The sequence below is a fragment of the Theropithecus gelada genome, chromosome 10 (genome assembly GCF_003255815.1).
Source record: "Theropithecus gelada isolate Dixy chromosome 10, Tgel_1.0, whole genome shotgun sequence".
In the NCBI taxonomy this organism is placed as follows: domain Eukaryota; kingdom Metazoa; phylum Chordata; class Mammalia; order Primates; family Cercopithecidae; genus Theropithecus; species Theropithecus gelada.
Genome location: NC_037678.1, coordinates 90,696,809 through 90,720,864, shown reverse-complemented (window position 1 = coordinate 90,720,864; position 24,056 = coordinate 90,696,809). Strand labels below are relative to the sequence as shown.

At 44.3% G+C, this 24,056-nt stretch overlaps 1 protein-coding gene across 1 annotated transcript in view; it reads right to left on the bottom strand.

The window, feature by feature from the left end:
• The window catches only part of SLC24A3 (solute carrier family 24 member 3), a 498,945-nt gene that overhangs the window by 414,195 nt on the left and 60,694 nt on the right, over window positions 1–24,056 (bottom strand). Inside the window, exon 2 of the mRNA XM_025400528.1 lies at window positions 22,350–22,478. Within this exon, the coding sequence (XP_025256313.1) occupies window positions 22,350–22,478 (129 nt within the window). The remainder of the gene's footprint in view (window positions 1–22,349; window positions 22,479–24,056) is intronic.

Below are 24,056 nucleotides of genomic sequence, written 5' to 3'. Positions count from 1 at the left end.
AAATGTGGGACATATACACTATGGAATACTATGCAGCCATAAGAAAAGAACGAGAGCATGTCCTTTGCGCAACATGGATGGAGCTGGAGACCATTTTCCAAAGCAAACTACCACAGGGACAGAAAACCAAATACTGCATATTCTCACTTATGAGTGAGAGCTACACAATGAGAACACATAGATACTAAGACTGGGGCCTACTTGAGGTGGAGAGTGGGAGGAGAGGAAGGATCAGAAAAACTACCTATTGGGTACTATGCTTATCACCTGGGTGATGAAATAATCTGTACACAAAACCCCCATGACAGGCAGTTTACTCACGTAACAAACTCATACATGCACCACTGAAAGTAAGATAAAAGTTAAAAAAGAAAAAGATCACTAAGTTCATTATCAGGTTCTACAACCTATTAAAATTGACACCTTAAATGGGTCATTTAACTGATGACTCTAAGTTTCCTTGCTTGAAAACTTAGGGTGAGGATAATACTAACTACCCATAACAGGGAACTGAAAACAACCCACATATTGATTACTGGGAGATGGATAAGCAAATGGCAATCAAGTGATAATACGAGACAGCAGTTAAATGAAGATAAGCAAATTGATTACTGGGAGATGGATAAGCAAATGGCAATCAAGAATACGAGACAGCAGTTAAATGAAGTAGAGTGTACACATAGATCTAAAAAATACATCAGTGGAATGAACATCACAAATACTAATACAGTAAAACAACATTTACTTAAATGTGAAAACACATACAATTATTTAGTGCTTATTTATATTTATACATGAAGTAAAAATATTAAACACAGGCCAGACACTCCCCAAGTAAAGATGATGGTTGTTTCTGGAGTAGAAGACCTGACAAAGCAAATAAAAAGGATGTCAACTTGATGTGCAATGTTTTATTTCTTAAAAATGGAAAAAGATTAGAAGCAAATATAAAAATGTTAGCTAACCAAAGACAGAAATGGCTGCATCCTCCAGGGATTTGTTAGTTTTGGATCCTCGATCCTTGACTTTCAGTTGAGAAATTTTCATATTCATGTTCTTTTAAGAAGGTGAAAAATGTATTAATTTGGTGAATAAATACACTGGAGTTTGTAATATTTTCCTTTACAGTTTTCTGTATTAATTTTTGTTGTTTCAAGATAAAATACTAAAAAATTGTCACAGAGAAGTTACATAGATTCATTCAATCAATCGTTCATTCATTCACCAAAGATTTAATGCCATTACCATTATAGATAGTATCAAGTATTCTCTACAGCCTGGCGATCTAATAGTGAGCAAAACAGCCCCAGCCCCTGCCCACACAGGGCTTAGTACATGCAGGGCAAAGACCACTCCTTATGGAAATATAGTCCATCAGCTTGAGAGTCTTCCCTGAAGTTCAGTTTAGGAAGGTGGTTAGAAGGAGCACTTAGGTGTAGCTGAGTTTTAACTCCTGTATGCCCTGCCCTTTCTGGGTGTTTCTGGAATGCCTGACTCATGGGCATATTACTAGAATTAAGGTGATTCTGCAGCTAGAGCCCTTAGCACAGCCCTGGCTCCAAGGAGGCATTCAACAAATGCCCGGTTCCTTTACTTTGTCCCTTGAGAGAATGCAGGACTTTAAGTGCTAGTTTAGGAATGCTGGGTTTGCATCTGAAATAATTATATCCAACAGCTAAACATGGGCTGAGTGAGGTCCAATTTTTTCACATCTTGTTCAGACATAATAACAGGAGGCTGATTTTTAAGAGCTGAAGAGGAGATAAGCATTTGGCCCAGAAGGGAACTAGAAGGGAGACGGTGAGGGGGGTCATCAAAACATGTCACTTAAGGGGGCTGCTAAAAACTGAAGAGAGAGAAGCCTGAACAAGGAAGACTTAATAGCTGGCCTCAAAAGTATGCCATGAGGAACAGAAATACAATTTACTTTATAGAACTCAAGATAACTCAAAGGAAAATGAGTTTGGCTTGCTACAATGAAGACAATGTTAATAATTCCAGTTGCCCATGGAATAAAATACCTCTAAAAGGAGGTGGTAAGTGAGCTCCCCATCACTGAGGATAACCAAGGACGTGACAGAAGAGCACTTTGCGGTGATGCTGCAAAGAAAATCCAAGCATTCTACTGATTTCTGGGCTGCATGCTTTTTTAAAATCTCTGAATGTGGAGAGTTTATGACTAACTCATGGTCTTAAGAGGAGCTGAAACAGCTGGATAGGTGTCCTGCTCCAGCCTGACACAGTAATTGCTCACTAATCCCTTAACAGTAGCTTCCATTTTTGCAACATATTTGGAGATTTTCAAAGTCCTTTCACATGCATTTTCACATTTCTCCCCAAGAGCCCATGAAGAAATGGCAGATCCAATCCTAGGCTGAACAGAGAGAGGTGCAGAGGAGAAAGTGAGAAGAAAGGCCTGTGATTGGGCATACAGGGACCTGCTTTCTACAGAACCAAAGCATTGTAAAGGACACTGGGGCCAATTGCCATGCACCCTGAAATGGACTACTTCCTAAGGTCCGAGGCTCCGTGTGGAGGTAACAACCTAAAAGCAAGTTAGGTATGCTATGTTGGCCAGAGGCCCAGCACATGGGGACAACATGGAGAACTGTTCCCTGCAGCTGCCACCACCGCTGTGATCTCATCTGGAGGAAGAAAGGCAGCAGCTGCCACCCCCACTTCTCACAGCCAGTGAACAGTCCCTCAACTCCTAACCTGTTGAGGGCAAACAGCTGGAAACCTCCTGCCTGTCTCTAGGTCACAAAACTTGACAGCAAACTGAAGACTCCAGGAACAAGAGAGAGACACCCCTCCTTATCTCTTCTCCCCAGACACTGATTTCCTGAGAGTCAAGAAGCCAGTCAGTCATTGAACCGAAGGAAGAAAGTGAATGATGGACAGTGGAGATCCTTTATGAGCTCTGGAAGCTCTTTAGCCATGTGACAATGATTGTATGTGTGTATCAGTCACTGTGGCTGCATAACAAACCAGCCCGCACTGGCAGCACAAAACAGCAGCATTCTTTTCTTGTCATTACGTCTCCCGGTTCTGGGTGTGACTAATCTCAGTTAGATAGTTCTCACTCAGAAATTCTCAAGTGGTTGCAGTCAGGTGGTGACTGAGGATAGGGTCACCTAGGAAGTATCTTCATTCACACCTCTGGTTGATTCTGCCTGTCACGTAGGACCTCAGCTGGGGTCATCCATGATGCCTGAGCTTCCTCCCAACATGGTGGCTGTGTTCAAAGGGAGAGAGCTGGGTGAAAACTGTATTGTTTTTATAACCCAGTTTTGGAAGGCACATGACTTCTGCTAAAATCTGTCAGTTAGAGGGGAGTCATGAAGGCCAGCCATATTCAAGGAAAGGGGAATCAGAGTTACTTCCTATCAAGAGAAATATCAAAGCACTTGTGAGTGTGTTTTAGAAGACCACAGGTACAACCCTTCCTCTAGAAACTGTACTCCATCACCTTTGAGGAATCCACACATCACTTCCCCGGGCAGGAATTACCTCTTATTGTGCCTGACTTTGGGCTAAGGAGCATCACTGAGTTGGATGTGCCCACATTTGGGAAACTCTGGAAATAAGAAATCATGGAAGACCTGAATGCCAGGGCCACAGCGTTCCTGGCTTTAAACATACTGAGTCACTTTCAAAGATTGTGTGTGAAATACAAATTCCATTTCACACAAGGTAAAGCCCAGTGAGGGATTAACCAGTTGCCTGTGGATATAGTTCCATTTTCTTTTGACTCTGAAGCCAGGAAAGCTAGTGTATGCCCCTAAAATAACACACAGGTCAAAGCCTCCAGAACAGACTGTGCTTCTGTGCTGATATCACATCTCCTAACTTCTACTCAGGGCTCAAATGGAGTCTCCTCTCTGCGTTTACATAAGTTCCAGGCCCCAGGCCCCAGCAACACTTCTAGAAATAACTCTTTTACTTTCGTATTGCAAAATAAAAAGATCAGTCCAGGTGAAGGGAACCCTTGTGAGTAAAGCCTCTATTTTCTTGTAGAAGGAGTTTAGGCAAAATTTTCTTATTGGCTCTCTTTTTTAAAAAAATTGACCTGTTTTGAGCTTCCCTGGAGTCCTCAGAAGTCTGACACATGGATGGAGGTGGTAAAAGATAAATGAGGAAAGAAGAAGAAATGTTTTTCCTCTAATTCTAGACCTAGGCCTGAAATGCCTCCTCAGATCACCCATTCGGCTGAGCCCACTCCTGTGGCAGGATGGCTTGCCAGCAGTCAGCACTTGTACAAACACATGTTATGAGGCAGTGAAAAATAATGGGCTGAGATTGAGTGCTGGGACTTAGCAAGATGAAAACACACACACACACGCGCGCACACACACACACACACACGAAGGGGAAGAACTGTTATGTGGTCTTCTTGGTTGGGATGAGCTTTCCACCCCATTCAACAACATTGAAATCATGTAGTTAGGGGAATGTGGAAGCTTAGCAATGACTGTCAGTGCTGGCTTTTCTCCCCTCACCCACAGTGACCCAACTTCCAACTGCCAGCACCTGCACTCTTTTACCTGAAGGCTGTCTTCAGCCATGGGGACTGCTTTTCCTGTGTGAGGGGCAGGCTGGACATGCCAAGTCATTGACACCTCTGGGAACAGCCCCTAGCCCATGACTGATGGAAGTGGTGTATAAATACCCCAGCTCTCTCACCCCTTGAAGGGAGAACTCTGAGGTATGTGTTCTACATTGTATCCTGGGGCCCCCAGCCAGATTAAACTGAGTTGCTCACAGTGGTATTCGGGAATGATGCCAACTATTTCATCAATTTGCAAAATAAAAAGGTCTGCCCTGGCAAAGGGAACCCTTGTGAGTAAAGCTTCTATTTTCCTGCAGAAGGAGCTTAGGCAGAATTTTCTTTTCAGTTCCATTTTTTTTTCTTTTTCTTTCTTTTTTGACCTGTTTTGAGCTTCATCTTTCCTTCCTGGTCTCACTTCCCCATTCCCTACTGTTGTTTCCTGGGATCAACTCCAAAAAAACTACACACACCCACATCTTTGTCTTAAAATCTGCTTCTGGGGAACAAGAACTTAGCAGGGCACTTGACGGGCAGAGCAATATATTAATGATCACCAAGGGTGTGCCACTGCTGTACATGTCATTTATGCATCTCAAGTTACCCACCCCAAATCAACTTGCGTTTCAGGAACCAACACATAAAAAAGAATCACAAAGAAACAAATGAGGATACACACCAATGAAGGGTTCTGCTGGGACAGAGTTTGCTGGAAAAAATGATGATTGCATTCCTTCCAAAGAGCCTGACACATGCAACTCCCGTGTTCATGCAGGGGGCCTCGTATCCCTACAACTATTCCAGGCATCCATTTCCCAATAAACATACTTGAAGAAGGAATTACTTTCTCTCTCTGATGCTGTGTTTGTAATGAGGACGCGGATGGCCACTGGAAGCAGCTTCCACTACAGAATAACATGGCTGTTTACTCAACAAATCAGACCATTCCCCCACCCTCTTAGCTTCTCTCCTCCCACTTACTGTCACAGCTGAATGTGCAGTGTTACACCTGAAAGGTGTGACTGGTTATAAGACTCAAGGACTAGGGACACCTCCTCCTCCCTTCCTCTTCCCTTCCCTTCCTAGCACAAGATTTCTGGGTTCAGTTCACGGTTCTGCTTTGGAGGGAAGTGAGAGGGATATTAGGGATAACTGGTCCTTGTTAAGTTACTTTCCGTGGTCAACCAAAGCTCTAAGTTTCCATTTATCACAAAAGTCTCTTTAAAAGTTGACTTGAATAAGTATCTAAGAAAAATGGCTAAAATCTATAAGGCATTTCCTGAAGAGAAATACATGCAACAAATTAACATTTACCTGAAAAGTCTGTCATGGTGTATATGTCATCAATATGTATAGATATGTATCTACATGTATGTATATGAGGATGTGTTTGTGTCCAGAATGTGACTACACACAAATACATGGATGAATCTCAAAAACAGAGTGCTAGGAAGCCTTACAGCCAAAAGCACATACAGTGGGAATCATGCACATAAAGTTCTAGAACAGGCACAAACTAATCTATGGTGATGGAATCAGAAGAGTAGTTGTATGGGGTATGCCGAGCTGGGGTTCCTGAGAAGGGTCAAGAGAGAACTTCCTGGGATGATGGCATGTCCTATACCTTGACAAAGGCAGGGTGCAAAGGTTTACTATATATCAGAACTCATGGATGCAACTCAACATTTGTGCACATCATGTGTATAAATGTAACCCAAAGTAGAAGGGTAACAAGTGGTAAACTTTAGCTAATGATATACATGACCTAACAACACGTGTGAGAAGGAATGGGTTGACTTCTGAAACTACTTTGAAGTCTACTAAAATAGCATGGACTGATGGATGGCCACAGGGTTGGGTAGAGGGATAAACATGTGATAACAGCCAGTATGGTAAAATGTAAACTATAGAACCTGGGTGCTGGGTCTATATGCATTCACTATAAAATTCATTCTAGTTTTCTGTATGTTTCCAAATGTTCATAAAAAAATGCAGGAGAAGAAAATAGAGTTGGCGCTCTGTATTCATGGGTTCTGCATCTGTGAATTCAACCAATTGTGGATAAAAAATATTTGGAAAATGTGAGCCATGGTCTGAGAGACTGTTATGTTTTCAGTTCTCTTGCATTTGCTGAGGAGTGTTTTACTTCCATTTATGTGATCAATTTTGCAAGAAGGAAGTATAATCTGTTGTTTTTAGGTGGAAAGCTCTGTAGATATCTGTCAGGTCCACTTGATCCAGAGCTGAGTTCAGGTCCTGAATATTCTTGTTGATTTTCTGTCTCAATGGCCTAATATTGACAGTGGGGTATCAAAGTTTCCCACTATTATTGTGTGGGAGTCTAAGTCTCTTTGTAGGTCTCTTAGAACTTGTTTTATGAATCTGGGTGCTCCTGTATTGGGTGCGTATGTATTTAGGATAGTTAGCTCTTCTTGTTGAATTGATTCCTTAACTAAAGTGGTGTTAAGAGGGAAATATATAGCACTAAATGCCCATGTCAAAAGGCTAGAAAGACCTCAAATCAACACTCCAACATCATAACTAAAAGAACTAGAGAACCAAGAGTAAACAAACCCCAAAGCTAGCTGAAGACAAGAAATAACCAAGATCACAGTGGAACTGAAGGAGACAGAGACATGAGAAATCCTTCAAAAAACCCATGAATCCAGGAGCTGTTTTTTTTTTTTTGAAAAAATAAAAATAAAAAAGACCACTAACTAGACTAATAAAGAAAAGAGAGAAGAATCAAATGGACACAATAAAAAATGATAATGGGGATATCACCACTAACCCCACATAAATACAAACAACTGTCAGAGAATACTATAAATACTTCTATGTAAATAAACTAGAAAATCTAGAAGAAATGGATAAATTGTTGGACACATACACCATCCCAAGATTGAACCAGGAATAATTCAAATCCCTGAAGAGACCAATAACAAGTTCCGAAATTGAGACAGTAATGAATAGCCTACCAATCAAAAAAAGCCCAGGACCAGACAGATTTATAGCTGAATTCTACCAGAGGTACAAAGAAGAGCTGGTGCTATTTCTTCGGAAACTATTCCAAACAATTTAGAAGGAGGGACTTCTCTCTAACTCATTCTATGAGGCCGGCGTCATCTGATACCAAAACCTGGCAAAGATAAAACAACAACAAAAAAAACTTCAGGCCAATATCCTGATGAACATCGATGCAAAAATCCTCAATAAAATACTGGCAAACTGAATCCAGCAGCACATCAAAAAGTTTATCCACCACGATCAATTCAGCTTCATCCCTGATGCCAGGCTGGTTCAACATATGCAAATCAATAAATGTAATTCATCACATAAACAGAAAAAAAGTCAGAAACCACATGATTACCTCAACAGACACAGAAAAGACCTTCAATAAAATTCAACATCCCTTCATGTTAAAAACTCTCAGTAAACTAAGTATTGATGGAACATACCTTAAAATAATAAGAGCCATTTATGACAAACCGACAGCCTGAATGGGCATTCATATTTAATGGGCAAAAACTGGAAGCATTCCCCTTAAACACTGGCACAAGGCAAGGATACCCTGTCTCACTACCCCTATTCAACATAGTGTAGTATTGGAAGTTCTGGCCAGGGCAAAGAGGAAGAAATAGAGGGTATTCGAATAGGAGAAGAGGAAGTCAAACTGTCTCTGTTTGCAGATTACATGAACCTATATCTAGAAAACCCCATGGACTCAGCCCAAAAGCTTCTTAAGCTGACAAGCAACATCAGCAAAGTCTCAGGAAATGATTCTAACATCCAGAACCTACAAGGAGCTTAAAAAATTTTAAGAGAAAAAAACAACCCCATTAAAAATTGGGCAAGGGACACAGACACTCCTCAAAAGAAGACATTTGTGCAGCCAACAAACATATGAACAAAAGCTCAACATTACTGATCATTAGAGAAATGCAAATAAAAACTACAGTGAGATACAATCTCAAGTCAGTCAGAATGGCAATTATTAAAAAGTTCAGAAACAACAGCTATTTATTGTTAAAATAGATGCTGGCAAGGCTATGGAGAAATAAAAACACTTCTACACTGTTGGTGGGAATGTAAATTAGTTCAGCCATTGTGGAAGACAGTGTGACGATTCCTCAAAGACCTAAAAACAGAAATACCATTTGACCCAGCAATCCCATTACTAGGTATATACCCAAAGGAATATAAATCATTCTACAATAAAGACACATGCATGCATATGTTCATTGCAGCATTATTCACAATAGCAAAGATATGGAATCAATCCAAATGCCAATCAGTGACAGGCTGGATAAAGAAAATGTGGTACATGTACACCATGGAATACTATGCAGCCATAAAAAGGAATAAGATCGTGTCCTTTGCATGGATATGAATGGAGCTGGAAGCCATTATCCTCTGCAAACTAATGCAAGAACAGAAAACCAAACAGTGTATGTTCTCACATGTAAGTGGGAGCTGAACAATGAGAACACATGAAACCGGGAAGGGAACAACACACACTGGGGCCTGTTGGTGGGAAGGAGGAGAAAGATCATCAGGATAAATAGCTAACACATGGGACTTAATACCTAGGTGATGGGTTGACAGGTGCAGCAAACCACCATGGCACAAACTTGCATATCCTGCACATGTACTCCAGAACTTAAAATAAAATACAATTAAATTTCTTCTTTAAAGAAAAAAAAAGTGTTTACTGACTAAAAGTAATTTTGGCTAGAGTAATCAATTAAAATGGTTTGATTTCCATTTATAGATTTTATGAAAAAATGCTAGAGTTTTCTGTTAAAAAAAAATTGGAAAAAATATTCCGCAAAGTTCCAAAAACCAAAACTTAAATTTGCCACTTCCCAAGTACTACACTGAATCCATGTAAATGAAGTGGTGTATAGGCACTGTATTAGGTATTAGGTATTATAAGCAACCTAGAGATGACTTAAAGTGCATGGGAGGATGTGCATATGTTTGTTATGTGCAAATGCTATGCCATTTTATATCAGGGACTTGAGGATCTGTGCATTCTGATATCCGAGGTAGAGGGGTGTCCTAGAACCAATCCTCTGTGGATACCAAGGGACCACTGGACCTAAAGGCAAGAGTCTTGAGACTGAATGAGGAGACAGAGGAAGCAAATTTTTAAATAAACAGCACATCAAATTGTGGCACTGATGGGACGATAATTCTATATTTATAATGGGAATTATTGAGGAATTCTGTCCCCCTGAGAACCACTAAGCAGAGCCAGGCACCAAGTAATTTTGCTTGGGCATCCTTAAAGGAAATATCCTTTTTTTTTTGATGAAGTTTCGTTTTTGTCACTCAGGCTGGAGTGCATGGCGCCATCTCAGCTCACTGCAACCTCCACCTCCAGGGTTCAAGCGATTCTCATACCTCAGCCTCCCAAGTAGCTGGGATTCTAGGCACCCGCCACCACGCCCAGCTAATTTTTATATTTTTAGTAGAGATGGGGTTTCACCATGTTGGCCTGGCCTCAGGTGATCCACCCGCCTCAGCCTCCCAAAGTGCTGGGATTTCAGAATGAGCCACTGTGCCCAGCCAGGAAACATCCGTTTCCGAGCCACGGACACAAAATGATTCCACAAAGGGGTCAATGTCCTGCATGAAACCGGGGCAACTGGGTAAAAATGGCTGACAGTGGGGAGGTGCAGCTGCATTACAACTTTCCTTCCTTTAAAGTCAGTATCAAATAACTCAATTTAACAAATTGGCCTAGTATTTGTGGTTAAAATGGAGCAGGCAGTGGGGACACTGTGTTGCTGGAATGTGGAAATACATTGTCCAAAGGGCAGCCTCCCACCTCAATGGTCCTACGGATGCAAGAGTGCTATGGTCTTTATGCTTATGTTCCCTCCAAATCCTCAAGTTAAATTCCTAACCCCCAAGGCAGGGGGTAGGACCTTTGGCAAGGTGATGAGGAATAGGATTCCTAAGTCTATGAAAGAGACTCCAAAGGGCTCCCTTGCCCCTTCCTCAGTGTGAGGATAGAGTGAGACGGTGCTAACTATGAACCAGGAAACAGGTCCTCACCAGACACTGAATCTGCCAATGCCTTGACTTTGGACTTCCAGCTACCAGAACTGTAAGAAATAAATTTCTGTTGTTTAGATGACATTCAGTCTATGGCATTTTGTTTTAGCAGCCCGAGTAGACTATGACAAAAAGGTCAGAATCAAGAGCAGATCAAGCCCTCCTTTTCCACCTGCTTCTGCCTCTCCACCTCATCCCTGCGACCATTGCTATCCATTCTACACACCCAGCCTGAATACTCGGCCTAAAGACCAAAACCCCCATCATCCGTGATTTTTCTATACATTTGTCCAGGGCAAGTCAACAAGATTTCAGCAGAAGTGGAATTCCCATTCCCTAGGAAAAGCTCCACGGGGAGGCTCATCTTGATACTGACAGGCTGTTCCTGTGACTGGCTCCTATGCTTTGACAACTAAGACTATTTTTACTTCCCGCCTGGGTTTTTGTAGTATTAGTGCCTGTCAGATTCATTTTACCTGCCTCCCATGGTAGAAAACTCCCATGCCCTAAAAACTGGAGAAAGGAATCAGCAGCATGAATAATAACCACAATCTCCTAAGTGTGGCAAACTGAGACTCTGTTTGCCAGACCCCTCAGGACTGTTGCAAAGTGGGTGCTTGGAAAATGGACACCCACTCAGGGACCGAGCACTGGCTGTGTGTTAAAGACTTAACACGCTTTATTCCACCAACCCACGAATGATCCCCACTTCTCAGGGAAGGAAACCAAGGCTTTGAGAGAGTACGTGGCCGGTCCAGCATTCCATAGCCCATGGGTCCTCCTCAGGCCTGTGGTGCCCAGGCCCTACCTCTCTCACTCTGCTCAGAAGTACCTACAATTACAAAATGTGGCCTCTCCTTCTCTGTCTGAAAGGTTTCCTCATGACCCCAAGACACGGTGGGTACTGTGAGTTCCCATTTATCAACTGAGGTCACAGAAGCTTCACTGAGTCCAGCCTGCTCTTTGGACCCACTCCTTTGCTGCTTCCAGAATGGCCTGTCCCAGGGGTCTGCAGCTTGTCGCCATTTTTTTTCCCCCCCATACCAGTGTCCCTGATCCCAACGACGTGGACACTGAGTGGGCCCTGAGGTCTCCTGCAGGCTCAGGGCTGGGGAGCCAGGCTGAGCTCCTGGCACAAAAGTTTTGACAGGGATGGATGAGCCACTGGGCTGGGCCCAAATCCATTTTGTTCTGAGTCAGCTTCTAAAAAAGACTGCTAATCTTTAATTCAAGAATTTTATTGTTCTATTACAGACATTTCAGCCAAGCAAAATGGGATTCACACTCTATCAGGAACCTCAGAAGCGCCCATAGGATAGCCTAGACATGTACCTATTTACACTTACTCTCCAAGGTGGCATGTGGGCATAGTCCTAGGCCTCAGTGGGGCCTACCCCAAGGCACACAAACTGAGACATGGCCTTGGCCCACTAGCCAGGGATAGACTGTGCTCGGTGCCTCTGTCCAAACCAAAGCGCACTCACTGGGGTAGCTCAGACCATCCCTGACCTTCACAGCCCTCAGCCAGGCCACCCCCATTGTTCATGGAGCCTGCTGAGAAACTTGTCAGGCTGGGAGAGCCTTTGGGGAGAGAGACGAGGCCTCCCTGGGCCTCCCCGGGCCTCATTCCACCCCGAAGCACCAGAGTCCACCCAGACCTGGGAGTGTCAGAGAACAGCCGGGAGATGCGCCCCAAGGCCCTGTCCTCAGTCCCATGGGCACCTTGCCCTGTACCTCGGCCAGCCCTGGCTTCTGAGTGGGTGGGAGTGGCAAATGCTGAGGCAACTGAGGACCAGACGGAAAGATTAGACCCACAAATAGGACAAGGCAGGAACATTCCCTCTCGACTTTGACACAAAGAGATTTTAAAATGCAGCTAGGGTGAAGCACACCCTGGTGTTTCCCAGGGCAAGAAAGCTTAGAAACAAAACCTGTGGCCTCCAAGACAGAGTAAAAAAACCAATGTTCACAGGGCTTGGGAGGAGTGCTGAACACACATGGACCCTGCTGGAAGACAGGTTTGGTGTCTTACATGTGGCTGGAGGTCTCCCTTTAGTCATCTGTTTGCCAGCTTGTTGAAGACTCTAGGCCTGGCAAGCCCAGCTATTCTCCCCTGAGCCAGCTTGACAGAGACCGCCCATGCACAGAGGTGGGTCACAGGCCAGCATTCCCACCTGCTGTTCAGGCTGCTATAACAGAACACCATCGACCGGGTGGCTTATAAACAACAGAAATTTATTTCTCACAGCTCTGAAGGCTGGGAAGTCCAAAATCAAGATGCCGGCAGGCTTGGTGTCTGGTGGAGGGCCTGCATTCTGGTTCATAGATGACGCTTTCTCACTCTAGCCTCACACGGTGGAAGGGGTGAGGGCCTTCTCTCGGGCCTCCTTTATAAGAACACGAAATCCCATTCCTGAGGGGACTGATCTCATGACCTAATCGCCCCCCCCCAAAAAAAAAGCTCCACCTTCTAACACTATCACCTTGGGAGTTACAATATCAACAAATGAATACTAGGGGGACACAAACACTCAGACCATAACCCCCTGGAAGCTTGAAAACCTCTGACACCTGCTTCCCAGTTCCAGAGGCTGAGATTTTCCTGGCCTGGGGTGGACCCGGAAATAAAATCCCCCCAGGTGCCTCCAATGAGCTAAGCCAGGGGTCCTCACACTTGAGTGTGCCTCCCAAGCCCCTGGAGGGCTTGTCACAACCCAGATGGCTGGGTCTGCCTTTCAGAGGTTCCAATCCAGTAGGGCTCAGGTGCAGCTCAAGGATGAGCATTTGTAACAGGCACCCAGGTGCTGCTGCTGCTGCTGGTCCTAAGACATCTGAGAGCACTTAGATGGGGGCAGAACAGAGCCCACCTGGCAACCCAGATTATGTGACCTAAGGTTGACCACACACAAACAAGGCTTTGGGAGACAGGCAACCTCAGAGTCCTGGTCCTTGCTCCAGTGCCAACTAGCAGGGAACCCTGGAGATGCCTCTCATGTCTCTAAACCTGAAGCTTCAGCTGCAAAATGAGATTATCTGTGTAACAATCTCAGTAAGAGACGGAAGAAAAGAGCCCCAAGTCCCCCGGGCACACTGCTGCTCCAGAAATGACTGAGGAGTGGGGAGCCAGGTGGGGCGGAGTGAACCCCAGAGGGCTGGAGACATGCAAGGCCACATGTGCTCCTAGGCCAGGAGAAGCAGCACTATGTGGCTCATCACTGTCACAGGCCACACTGCAGCCAAGAGGTGTATTGGGACCAGGAGGGGACTTCCCTTGCAGGCTCTCCACTGCCCCAAGGTGGGTGTTCCCAGCACCCCACTATAATACCGATGGCCTCTACACACAGTTGAGTACATTGCTCACTGCTCCGGGGGTGCCTGTGAGATGAGCCCTGGGGAAACTGTCCTCGTGCAGAACAAGCCAGGAGGACAGGTGTACAGCCCTAAGTGGCTGCTTTACTGTGGAACCCCAGAGGAAAGCAATTCCAAGGTAGAATGAGTACTAGACATGTGGTCTGGAGACCCGGATGCTCTGGAGCAAGGGGTATTCCAGGCCTGTGATTTCAAGCTCTTTTAGGCGGTAAAATTTTACTCTTCAAATAAAATTTTAAACAGATCCCTAACATATGAAAGGAAAAATACTGGAGTTTTTTGATTGTGAGAAAGTGGGTAAGGGCGGGAGGAGGAGACAGTACCTGAATCACAGATCCCCCAGCCCAGGGATGACATTAAAAATACGCAATATGGCACAGGCACTACCCGGGGAAAGGATCAGGGAAAGTAGAGAGGACCTTGGAAATGTCATTCCTGCCTCAACCTCCCCTGCAGAGCACATGAGGCAACCGTCACAGAGCCTGGAACTAGGGGGCAGCAGCAAACATTTCTGTAAAGGACCAAGAATAAATATTTTACGCTTTCCAAGCCCTGTGGTCTGTGTTGCAACTACTCAACTCAGCCTTCATAGAGCAAAAGCTGCCACAGAAACACATAAATGGATGTGTGTGGTGGCTGTGTTAAAATAAAACTTTATTCACAAAGATAGTCGACAGGCCCCCTGTGGCCAAGGGCTCTTGTTTGTTGAGCCCTGGCTTAGAGGAAAAGGATTTAGAAGCCACTAGACACAATAATCACCGTGCTTGTTTTTGCATTTATGACTCTGAATTCTCAATTCTTTAACTCAACTTACTTTGCTCTCAGACTAACTAATCTATCAACTGGGCATCATAATACCGTTTTTCCTGACCTTGAGGTCTTTGTTCCAATGGCCAAATGTGTTCCAATGAGCTAATGAATGTGAAAATGCTTTGAAATGTCTACAGTACTTTACAAATAGATCCACAAAATCTCTGCATCTAAGAGCAGGGTTTTATCATCCTTTACCTGTGTATCAGAAGGATTCCAGACACCACTCACCAAATTAGGCTGCCCGGGCTGCTTTTAAAGAACAGTCTTTTAAAAAATGCCCTAAAGGGATGTCAAAGCTAGAAAAAACAAATAGTGTCTGGCCCTTTCTCCTAGAGCCTGAGACTTTTAAACTCTTCATTAGTATAAAGTAGAAAATCCTCTACTCCCTATTTCATCCTGTTTGTTGACATAGTGGACTCTTAGGCCAGAAACTTATTAGTCAGAAGCCTTGTAGTTAATACCACTGGATGTCTCCTACACGCAGCCCAACCTGCAAGAATGTGGTATTGCTGCTGAATGACACTAAATAATCTCTTCATCATTAAAACAATCTTAATCCCACAGAGTTCTAACGTGCCTGAAGAGAGGTAAAGTCCCCATAAATGATCTCCATCAGTCTACCTTCCACTGTATTTCTGGTAGCAAAGATAATGTGGCTACAATTTATTAAGCACGTACTACGATTGAGGGCGCAGCTGCTCTGCAAAGCTCACTTCACTGAATGACTACCACAAGCCTGGGAAGAAGGCACCTTAATTTGCATTTTACCAGAGGGTGGAAATGAGGTCCAAAGAGCTTAGCAAGCCACTTGGCATCACATAGGTCGAAAGTGATGGAATTGGGATTTAGGATTTACTCCAGAACCCAAGCTCTTTCCACACAATTGCCAAATGACTTCATCTATACAAAAGCATTCATTATTTTCCCCAGGGTTCTTTCATTACCAAAGAAAAGATGCAATTTGCAAATGGCACCACTGGGACAATTTCTACCTCACTGATGACCCCCACAAGGTAAAAAGAGAATCCAATTGTTTCACTTGATGAGGCAAGAATTATGAAGATTAAAGCAAGAGCTATAGTCAGCCTTGGCAGACATAAATTTGGATTATGATTTTTCTATAATGGTGGTATTTGGCTTTTGAAAATGATTTAAGCATAAAGAAAAATTGGGAAATTTGCTTTTTCAAAAGAAACAAGTTTAGGCAAAATTAATGTAGCAGAGACTAGCTAGCAGTTCACCAAATCTGTTTCCTCTTCTGCTTTCTACATTCCACTAATGTACATGGCCCAGCCTTCCTTGAGGTCAGGTGTCACGTGACTGAGCTCTGCCAATGGAATGTGAGCATCAGTGAGCATCTAGTCCCTAAAACTCTGCTACCCTAAATCCTCCATGCTCTTTCCTCTTAATGCAAAGAAGCCCAGCAACCTTGGAAGCCAAGTTGAGGAGGGAAAAGCCTAAAGATAGAAGGATCTGGAGTTCACAGACCCCTTCTTGCAACAGGTGCAACTATAGACTAGAACATTCCATGAGAAAGAAATAAACTTCTCTTGCATTAACATAGAAATCTGGAGGACTTCTCTGTTACAGCAGCTATTATTACCCTATCTAAGTAATTCAGCAAACAATTTGATACAAATTAAAAAGCCGATCACATTAGTTCCAAATCTGTTCCACTTAAGAATGTCAAAAACTATGATTTGAATCATTATGAGACTTACAACTTCAGAAAGAAGTTCAAGTTACGTGAGCTAGTGAAATAATGTCCAGATGAATCTTAAGTCTTTAAACTTAGTTCTTTCTTGGGTTCAAACCCAGCAATAACCACACTAACCCGACTGCAATTTGTCACTTCTAGTATTTTGGAAACATTTGGTTAAATAAAATATATTACTAAAATTAATTTCACCTGTTTCTTCGTACTTTTGTAATGTAGCCAATAGAAAATTTAAAATTACACTGTAGGTCAAATTATATTCCTATTGGACAGTGCTACTCTAGATTGTGCAGACCTCAGATTTTCTATTCAATTATTAACGGGTATTGAGCACTGCACGGGTGTTGGGTGGCCCTACTTCACTTCTGACAAGCCCTGTGACCTTGGGCAGGTTGTTTATCCCCTGTGGTTCTTGTTTTTTTCATGTAAAAGATGAGAATGTTGGCCCTATCATGCTTTGTAGACTGGTCATGTCCAGCCCTGTGATTTTAAACTAGCCCACTCTGATGCTACAGTTTAAACCCCAAACAGCAGGATCCTGACACTGTTCATGGCCAGTACCCTGAATGCGTATTTTCTGCTTGTTGGTCTGTGCCTGGGCTCCAATTCTTGCTTACGGACCACAGGCACCCTTTGAACCTCCCCTCCTGTTGCTTCTCTCATACAGACTTCCTGGTTTTCCTCGTCGACTGAAGCTCACATTTAACTGTTAAACGTGGGCTTCTGGCCATTCCAGTCAACACCTTACCTGTAGGCACTCCTGACCATCCCCACAGGGCAGTGCCCTGCCAGCCTGACTTTGGTCTTGGACACAGGCCGAGCGTCCTCTTCACCTTCCGAGGCCTTAGGCCCAGCTAAGCCAGACAGAGTGGGATGATCCTTTATCAAGGGAAATCCAGAGATCTCGCAGTGAAGCCCACACCAAAGGCCATCATTTTAAATATTTTCCTTCTTCCAAAGTTTACTTGAAAAAAGCACTCTGAGGAAAAGCTCATTTCCTTAAAATATCAAAGAACCAAAAACTAAAAGATGATATATTTTTCTGGAGACAGACTGCAAAGTGCAGAATAAATAAAATTCTGCAAAGTGTACAAATAAATATTACAAAGAATTAATTTCTGCTACAGTTGTCTACCATCTTCAATACTACATTTAGCTAACTTAATTTTCCGTGGATCAAATTTATTCAAAGTTAAATTTCTCTTAATAGGTCATCTGAGTAAACAATTTCAAGTGTTACTTGCCAAAAGGAAAAAAAAAAAAAATGTTTCCAGGCTTCAGATGAAATCGGCAGTGTCAGGCTAAGAAAACAACCTTAAAAATTCACAGAGAGCTGGAACAATTGCAAAGAAAAGTTGGAGCCCGGAGGTCAGTCTTGTTCATGCAGTTCTGAAGGTAAAAAAAAAAAAAAAAAAAAAAAAAATCACAAATTTCCACCAAAACTGGGTCTTCAAGGGGCAAAGGAAAAAAGCTTTTTTTTTTTTTTTTTTTTTGAGACAAGGTCTCATCCTGTCACCTAGGGCTGGAGTGTAGAGGTGTGATTTCGGCTCACCGCAACCTCCATCTCCCAAGCTCAATCGATCCTTCCACCTCAACCCCTCAAGTAGCTCGGACCACAGACTCACGCCACCACACCTGGCTAACTTTTGTATATTTTATACAGACGGGGTTTCACCATGTTGCCGAGGCTGGTTTCGAACTCCTAGCCTCAAGTAATCCACCCGCCTTGGACTCCCAAAGTGCGGGATTATAGGCATGAGTCACAGCGCCCAGCGTCATTCTTTTGAAAGCAGAAAATGTATAAAGTAATATATCCTTAAAGTAGCAGCTGTCATAAGAAGATAGCACCCTGGGCTTTCTCTGGCACCAAAACTGGGCACTTTGTGCTCTTGGTTTTCAGACAGAGAGAAAGGGAGAAGGCAGGGGAGAGGGAAGGGGAGGAGGGGAGAGGGAGTAGAGGAAGGCTTGAGGTATGGCATGGAATTCTGTAAACACAGCAGTTATTAAGGGAAATGGGAGAGTGTCTAGGGGAAGAAGTTTTTTTGAATTTCTATTCTTGAAATTTCTTGGAATAAGTGGATTTGTGCAAGGGCAGGGATAAATGTAGTTGAAGATCTATTTTATAGGTGAGGAAATGGTCATCTGAGAGGCAAACTAGCCTTACACCCCAACAGGGAATATAGCCAGGATAGAGGTAACTCTGTCTCCAGTCTCTGAATCTACAGCCTTCCTCTAATAGCATCTAAAGCATGGGTTTCTGACAGCACAGTCCGAGAAGCCCCATGACATCACAAGTGGCAGCTGGGTGTACTTTATGACAAATGCTAAATTAACTCCTGCCTGTGACCTTGCCACCATAACTCAGACAGCCAGGACACACACTGCACCCCAAACACTCAAGTCCCTATGCAAACACTCACTCCTCCAAGCATAGAGGGAAGCCTGCTCCACAGGCTCTGTTAAGCGTACTGCTGCCACTGACATCATCGCAAATAGAAAGGGAGAGAGTCCAGGAACCACAGGGCTCACTTCCTAGCCTCTCTATTTAAGATTTTCGAGGGCAGACAGCACTATGTTTAACAGGCACAAGTAATATTCATCATGCCCAGGGCCTCTTAAGGAAAACTGAACAATGCTTTAGAATGAACCTGCCCTCACCTCACTCCTGCTCAATCATTTCACCCAACAACAAGTTAGAGGTAGAGAAGATGAATATTATTAAAATGATGCTTCTAAATCAGGACCTTATGGGTGCTTTGGCTCTCAACTTTTTTCATAAAATATCTGTCCAGTCCAGACCGAGAAGCCATCTTCGACAGCATTCTGGTAAGGGCATGGAGGTAACCAGGGCTCACAGGTGTCTATGGCAATGTTCTGATCCTGTTGTTAGAAATAGTCGATGCAGCAGAGGTGATGGCACTCATTGCCATGCCTGAGGTCTTCAGGGCTTGCCTACCTCAGTAGATGGTAATGAAGCCTCCTGTCTAGATGACGATCTGCTCAGACCTGGGCTACCTACAGTGTGTCCTGTTGACAGACTTGCTCTTGCAGGGAGTAGCTGGAGAATATTGTTCTAGGAGTCTTGCACTGTGCCCCACCCGTAATGATGGCCCAGGACAGAAGGTGGGAAATTCATGAATACACTCCTACTATGGTGCCATCAAACCCAGGACACTAAGCTGTTCACACTTTATTACTAATTCTCACAGCAATCATGAAAGGTCAGAATGATTATGTCAACTTCCAGAGAAGCACACAGAGACTCAGAGAACCTGGCTATTTGGCCGAAGTCCACAGCTTCAGGTGAGCGTGACTCTAAGACCCCGGTTAGAGATAAGGCCCTCAGATTTACATATTTGCTCTACACCCTTGAGATGTTTGCAATTGGGCTGGAAAGACAGGAGATACGTTCAAAGACAACTGCAAGTTCTGACCACCCTGTCCAATAGCTCTTTCTGTGATGATGGAAATGTTCTGGGACCTGTGCTGTCATCCGTGATCCAACTATCAAGTATTTGACATGTAGTTGGTGCAACTGAGAAACTGAATATTTAATTTTAGTTGGTTTGAATTCATTTGAATTGAAATTGCCATTGAATGACAACATTTAACAGCACATGTGGAGACATTTTATACCAGCAGCAGTCAGAAAAGAATGCTGCAGTCTGGGGTGGTCCAAGCGAGCTTCATGAAGCACATGGGCTCTGAGCCAGCCCTTGATGTGTTAGGATTTGGACAGAACTTCTGTTTCGGGCATGATCATCTTCCCTGTGGAATTTGGTTCTAAATCAAGGGCCCCAGAAACCAAGCCCAGTCCTTTTGGTCTGTAGGTGAGGAAATCAAGATTGTCCCTCCTGGTTCCATATTCCCTTTGGACCTGCTCTTCGCAACATGACTCAGCTTGCTTTTGCTTCCTCCCAAGTTTCTCCTAAAGCCTTTCCTCTCTTCCCTTTCCCTGAGTGCCCCCTGCCAACACGGGCAGGTCCTGGGTTTGCGTTCTTTTTATCTACCTAGACCTTTTCTATCTGTGAGGCTGAGTCATTTCCTCTCTTGGAATGACTTTTAATGTGCTTTATGCTTCTACATCTGTCACTCTGAGAAAGGCATTTCCCAATACAGAGAGCAATGCCACTCACAGAGAGACCAATCACCTGCCCCCAAAACACACCCCAGCAACAGAGAACAGAATCCCCCCATCCTTGCTGGGTCTGCATATGGCTGAACCTAATGCTCAGAGCTGGTCACCATGTCCTGTCTGATTCCATTGTTTTCCACACCAGGAGTGACAACTGGCCTTTCTAATACTATTAGCTGATTAATACTAATCAGCTTATTAGTTGGACAAAGATGTTGAAAACTGACTACAGGACCAGATCTGTTCTTGGCCCAGAACCTGTGCCTTCCCTGCGATGCCTTTTCAGGCTAGTCCTTGGAAATCTCTGTTTTTTAGACTACACGTGGCTCAGCCCCTCAGTGGGGCATTTGACCCCTTCATACCCATTTTCATTTCTAGCTCACGTAGCTGCCCTTGTGCTGCTTCACTTTCAAGTGAAAAATGTTCCTTGTGAGCATGGAACAACAGCCACAGTAACTTTTGGATTCCCCAGCTTGAGGAACACAGACTACGTAGGATTTTTTTTGGTGGTGGAGATGGAGCAGATAACCTATTTTGAATTCTTTTCAGCTTTGATTGAAAGCTGATTGTTAAGAGTCTAAGTATGGTGGGAAGGGCACTTCCACCCATCTTCCCAACAGATCCAGACCTGCAATTCTCTGACATGTCTTCTGTACTCAACAACTTATAGTTCTTTGGGCTGCAGCAGAGATTGTTTATATCCTTCCATGCTGACACTAAAGATGAGACAGGCCTTTGGATGGAAGATCAGCATGTCACTGAGCTCCTGGGCCCTGGACAGTGGCACACATGCAGTCAATCCCCACCAGGTAAGGACAGAAAGCCCCAGAGGGCTTCGAGGTCCAAGTCAAAGTGACAAAACATGGCTACAGACCTACTCCATCCCATCGCCTGTTTTGGTACAACCTGTGAGCTAAGAATGATTTTTAAATTGATAAAGCATTATAAAAAATTATTTTAAGAATATACTACAGATGCAATATGTGGCCTGCAAAGCCTACAGTGTTTACCATCTGGCCCTTTCCAGAACAAGTTTACCAACTCCCATCTGAACCTTCAGGGACCTCATTCATCCAGAGGGGTGCCTGTCATGTCCCTGAGGCTTGGTGGGCTGGGTCCTCACAGCCCTTCGTTCCCTTTGATCTGCTTTGTGTTTGTTTTCTTTTTCAGTTCAGTAACCTCAGAGACAAAATGTTCCATATATGTTTCCGGGGAATGGCGCAATAGATATCAAATCTAACAAACAATAAATGAAAATCCGCCTCTTCCAAGAAGATCAACATCGTGGGTGAGGATCTGGCCCAATCCCGGTGTCTCTACTGTGATAGGAACAAGGTTCCTGATTAAAAACCAGCCAGAAAGGACCCAAGCGATCAAAGCAAAGGTAACCACAAAACATCCTCACCCATCCTGCTCCTGCCTTAGTTTCTCACTTGGCAGCACCAGTCTCCACATCCAACCTCAGTACCGCATCAGGAGTGTCACTGTCTCTGACTCAGCCCCAGCTCCAGTAGAAAACGAACACAGAGGTCAAAACATACCCTAATAGTCCCTTAGGATGTCACCTGAAAGTTTCTTAGGCTCCCATTCTAAACATCCTCAGAAGCTCTCTGGATTAATATTCTAAGAAAACACACAGCAGCTGCCTCTTCCTTAGCCACAGGAGAAAATGACAGCTGCTGCCCATGAGTAGCCAGCACTGTTACCTGGTTCGGTGCAGTTCTTGCCGTTCCGGAGTCCAACATCTTCGGAAGTCAGAGTGTCGTTCACCTGCATGAGCTTCCTCCCCATCATCCACTTTCTGTCTTCCCCTATGAGGTCCATGAGGTCAAGCTCTGGGGAGACAAAGACAATAACCACACGTCATTCACAGCTGGATTTCAGCTTCTGCTGACACTGCGTGCCCGGTGCCCCGACCAGCCATCACTTGTTCAACCCTGCCTGCACTCCCGGCCACCCTGCCTCTAGCTGCCTGATGGCTTCCTCGCCGCATCAGTGGGATGACTTTGAGGTGTGTGTTCTAAACTGGATTCTAGATTCTTCCCAGTGGGATCAAGCTCCAGTTGTCTACTGTGTAACTTTCTTGATAAAGCACACTTGATCAACTGCTCCCCCTTCCCTGTCTCAATTCCCTGCTCCCAGTAACATCCTGAGAAATGTTTAACAACCAACTCTCAAAGGGGAAGAAAAGCCCTGTTTTGTAGCCACTGGCCAATTTCTGTGGTGTCAATATTCCCATTGTAGCCAATGCCTAGCTACACACATGACATCATTGAAAATGGGGTTCGGAAGAGATGGACACAATCAGCTCCACTGAGTCAATAATAGCTGGCTCCAGCCTATCGAGATCTAGTCCCTGCCAGTATCTCCTGAAACCAGCCCCCAAATGAACCACCCACCATTGAACATACTTCAGAATCTGCTTCTGGGGGTTATCAAGCGAAGACATAATTTGCCATCCCCAAAGCATAGATTCATGAGTGCCACACAGCATGTTTCCAATGAACAAGAGATAAAGGCATGAACTAGGAAACAGTAGGTTGGGAGAGCAGGTAACAGGGCTCAGGGCTGCAATGACTGTGGGGGTGGAGGTGCCAGAAGAAAGAACACAGGCTAAAGAGCACACTGAAGTGGCCAGTGCAGTGCATTCTGTTTGGGGCACGTTGAGTTTGAAGAGTCCGCAGAGCACGGAATGGGAGGTATGCCACCTGTGCAAATGTGAGTGGAGGAACCTTGGGGTGAAAAGCAGAGCCACAGCAAACCTCAGGGAAATCATCAGCAACAGGGAAGGGTGAGAGGCACATGTATGGATGGGGTCTCCCGGTGGAGAAGAGGGGGCACTGGGGAGAAGGAATGGAAGAACACAATATCCTTCAGAGAGGAGACAGAGCAAAAGGATTCAGGAAGGGATCATGAATGGAAGGAAAAGAGCAAGGAAAGCAGGTGTCGTGGAAGGTAAGCAGAAAGAGAATTTCAGGAGGGAAGGAGTAGCCAATAGCCTTGAACTCCATGGACAGATCAGGTAAGATGAAGGCAGAAACATGACAGGTGGGACCTGGCGTCATGGGGCCATGGAGAGACACAGACAGCAAGCCAAGCTGCCAAAGTGGCTCTTTCCAGGGGCTTGGCACTGAAGAAGGGACCTGAGGCAATGCTGCCTCTTGAGTGTCCAAAGTTGCCGCGGGCAGAAAATGGATCGAAACACAAGACGTGGGCCTAACCCACGGGCCCAGTGGCCTTCACAGAAGGCCAGATAGTGCACCCAACCACACCAACACAGTGTCTGAAGTGGTCACTGAAGAGCTGGAGGGCATCCTGCCCTCTCCTCTACTTCCACAGCGATTCAGTTTCCCAAATGATTTCTCCTTTGTTACTGAATTCAAACCTCACAACACTGCTTAAGAAAGAAAGCA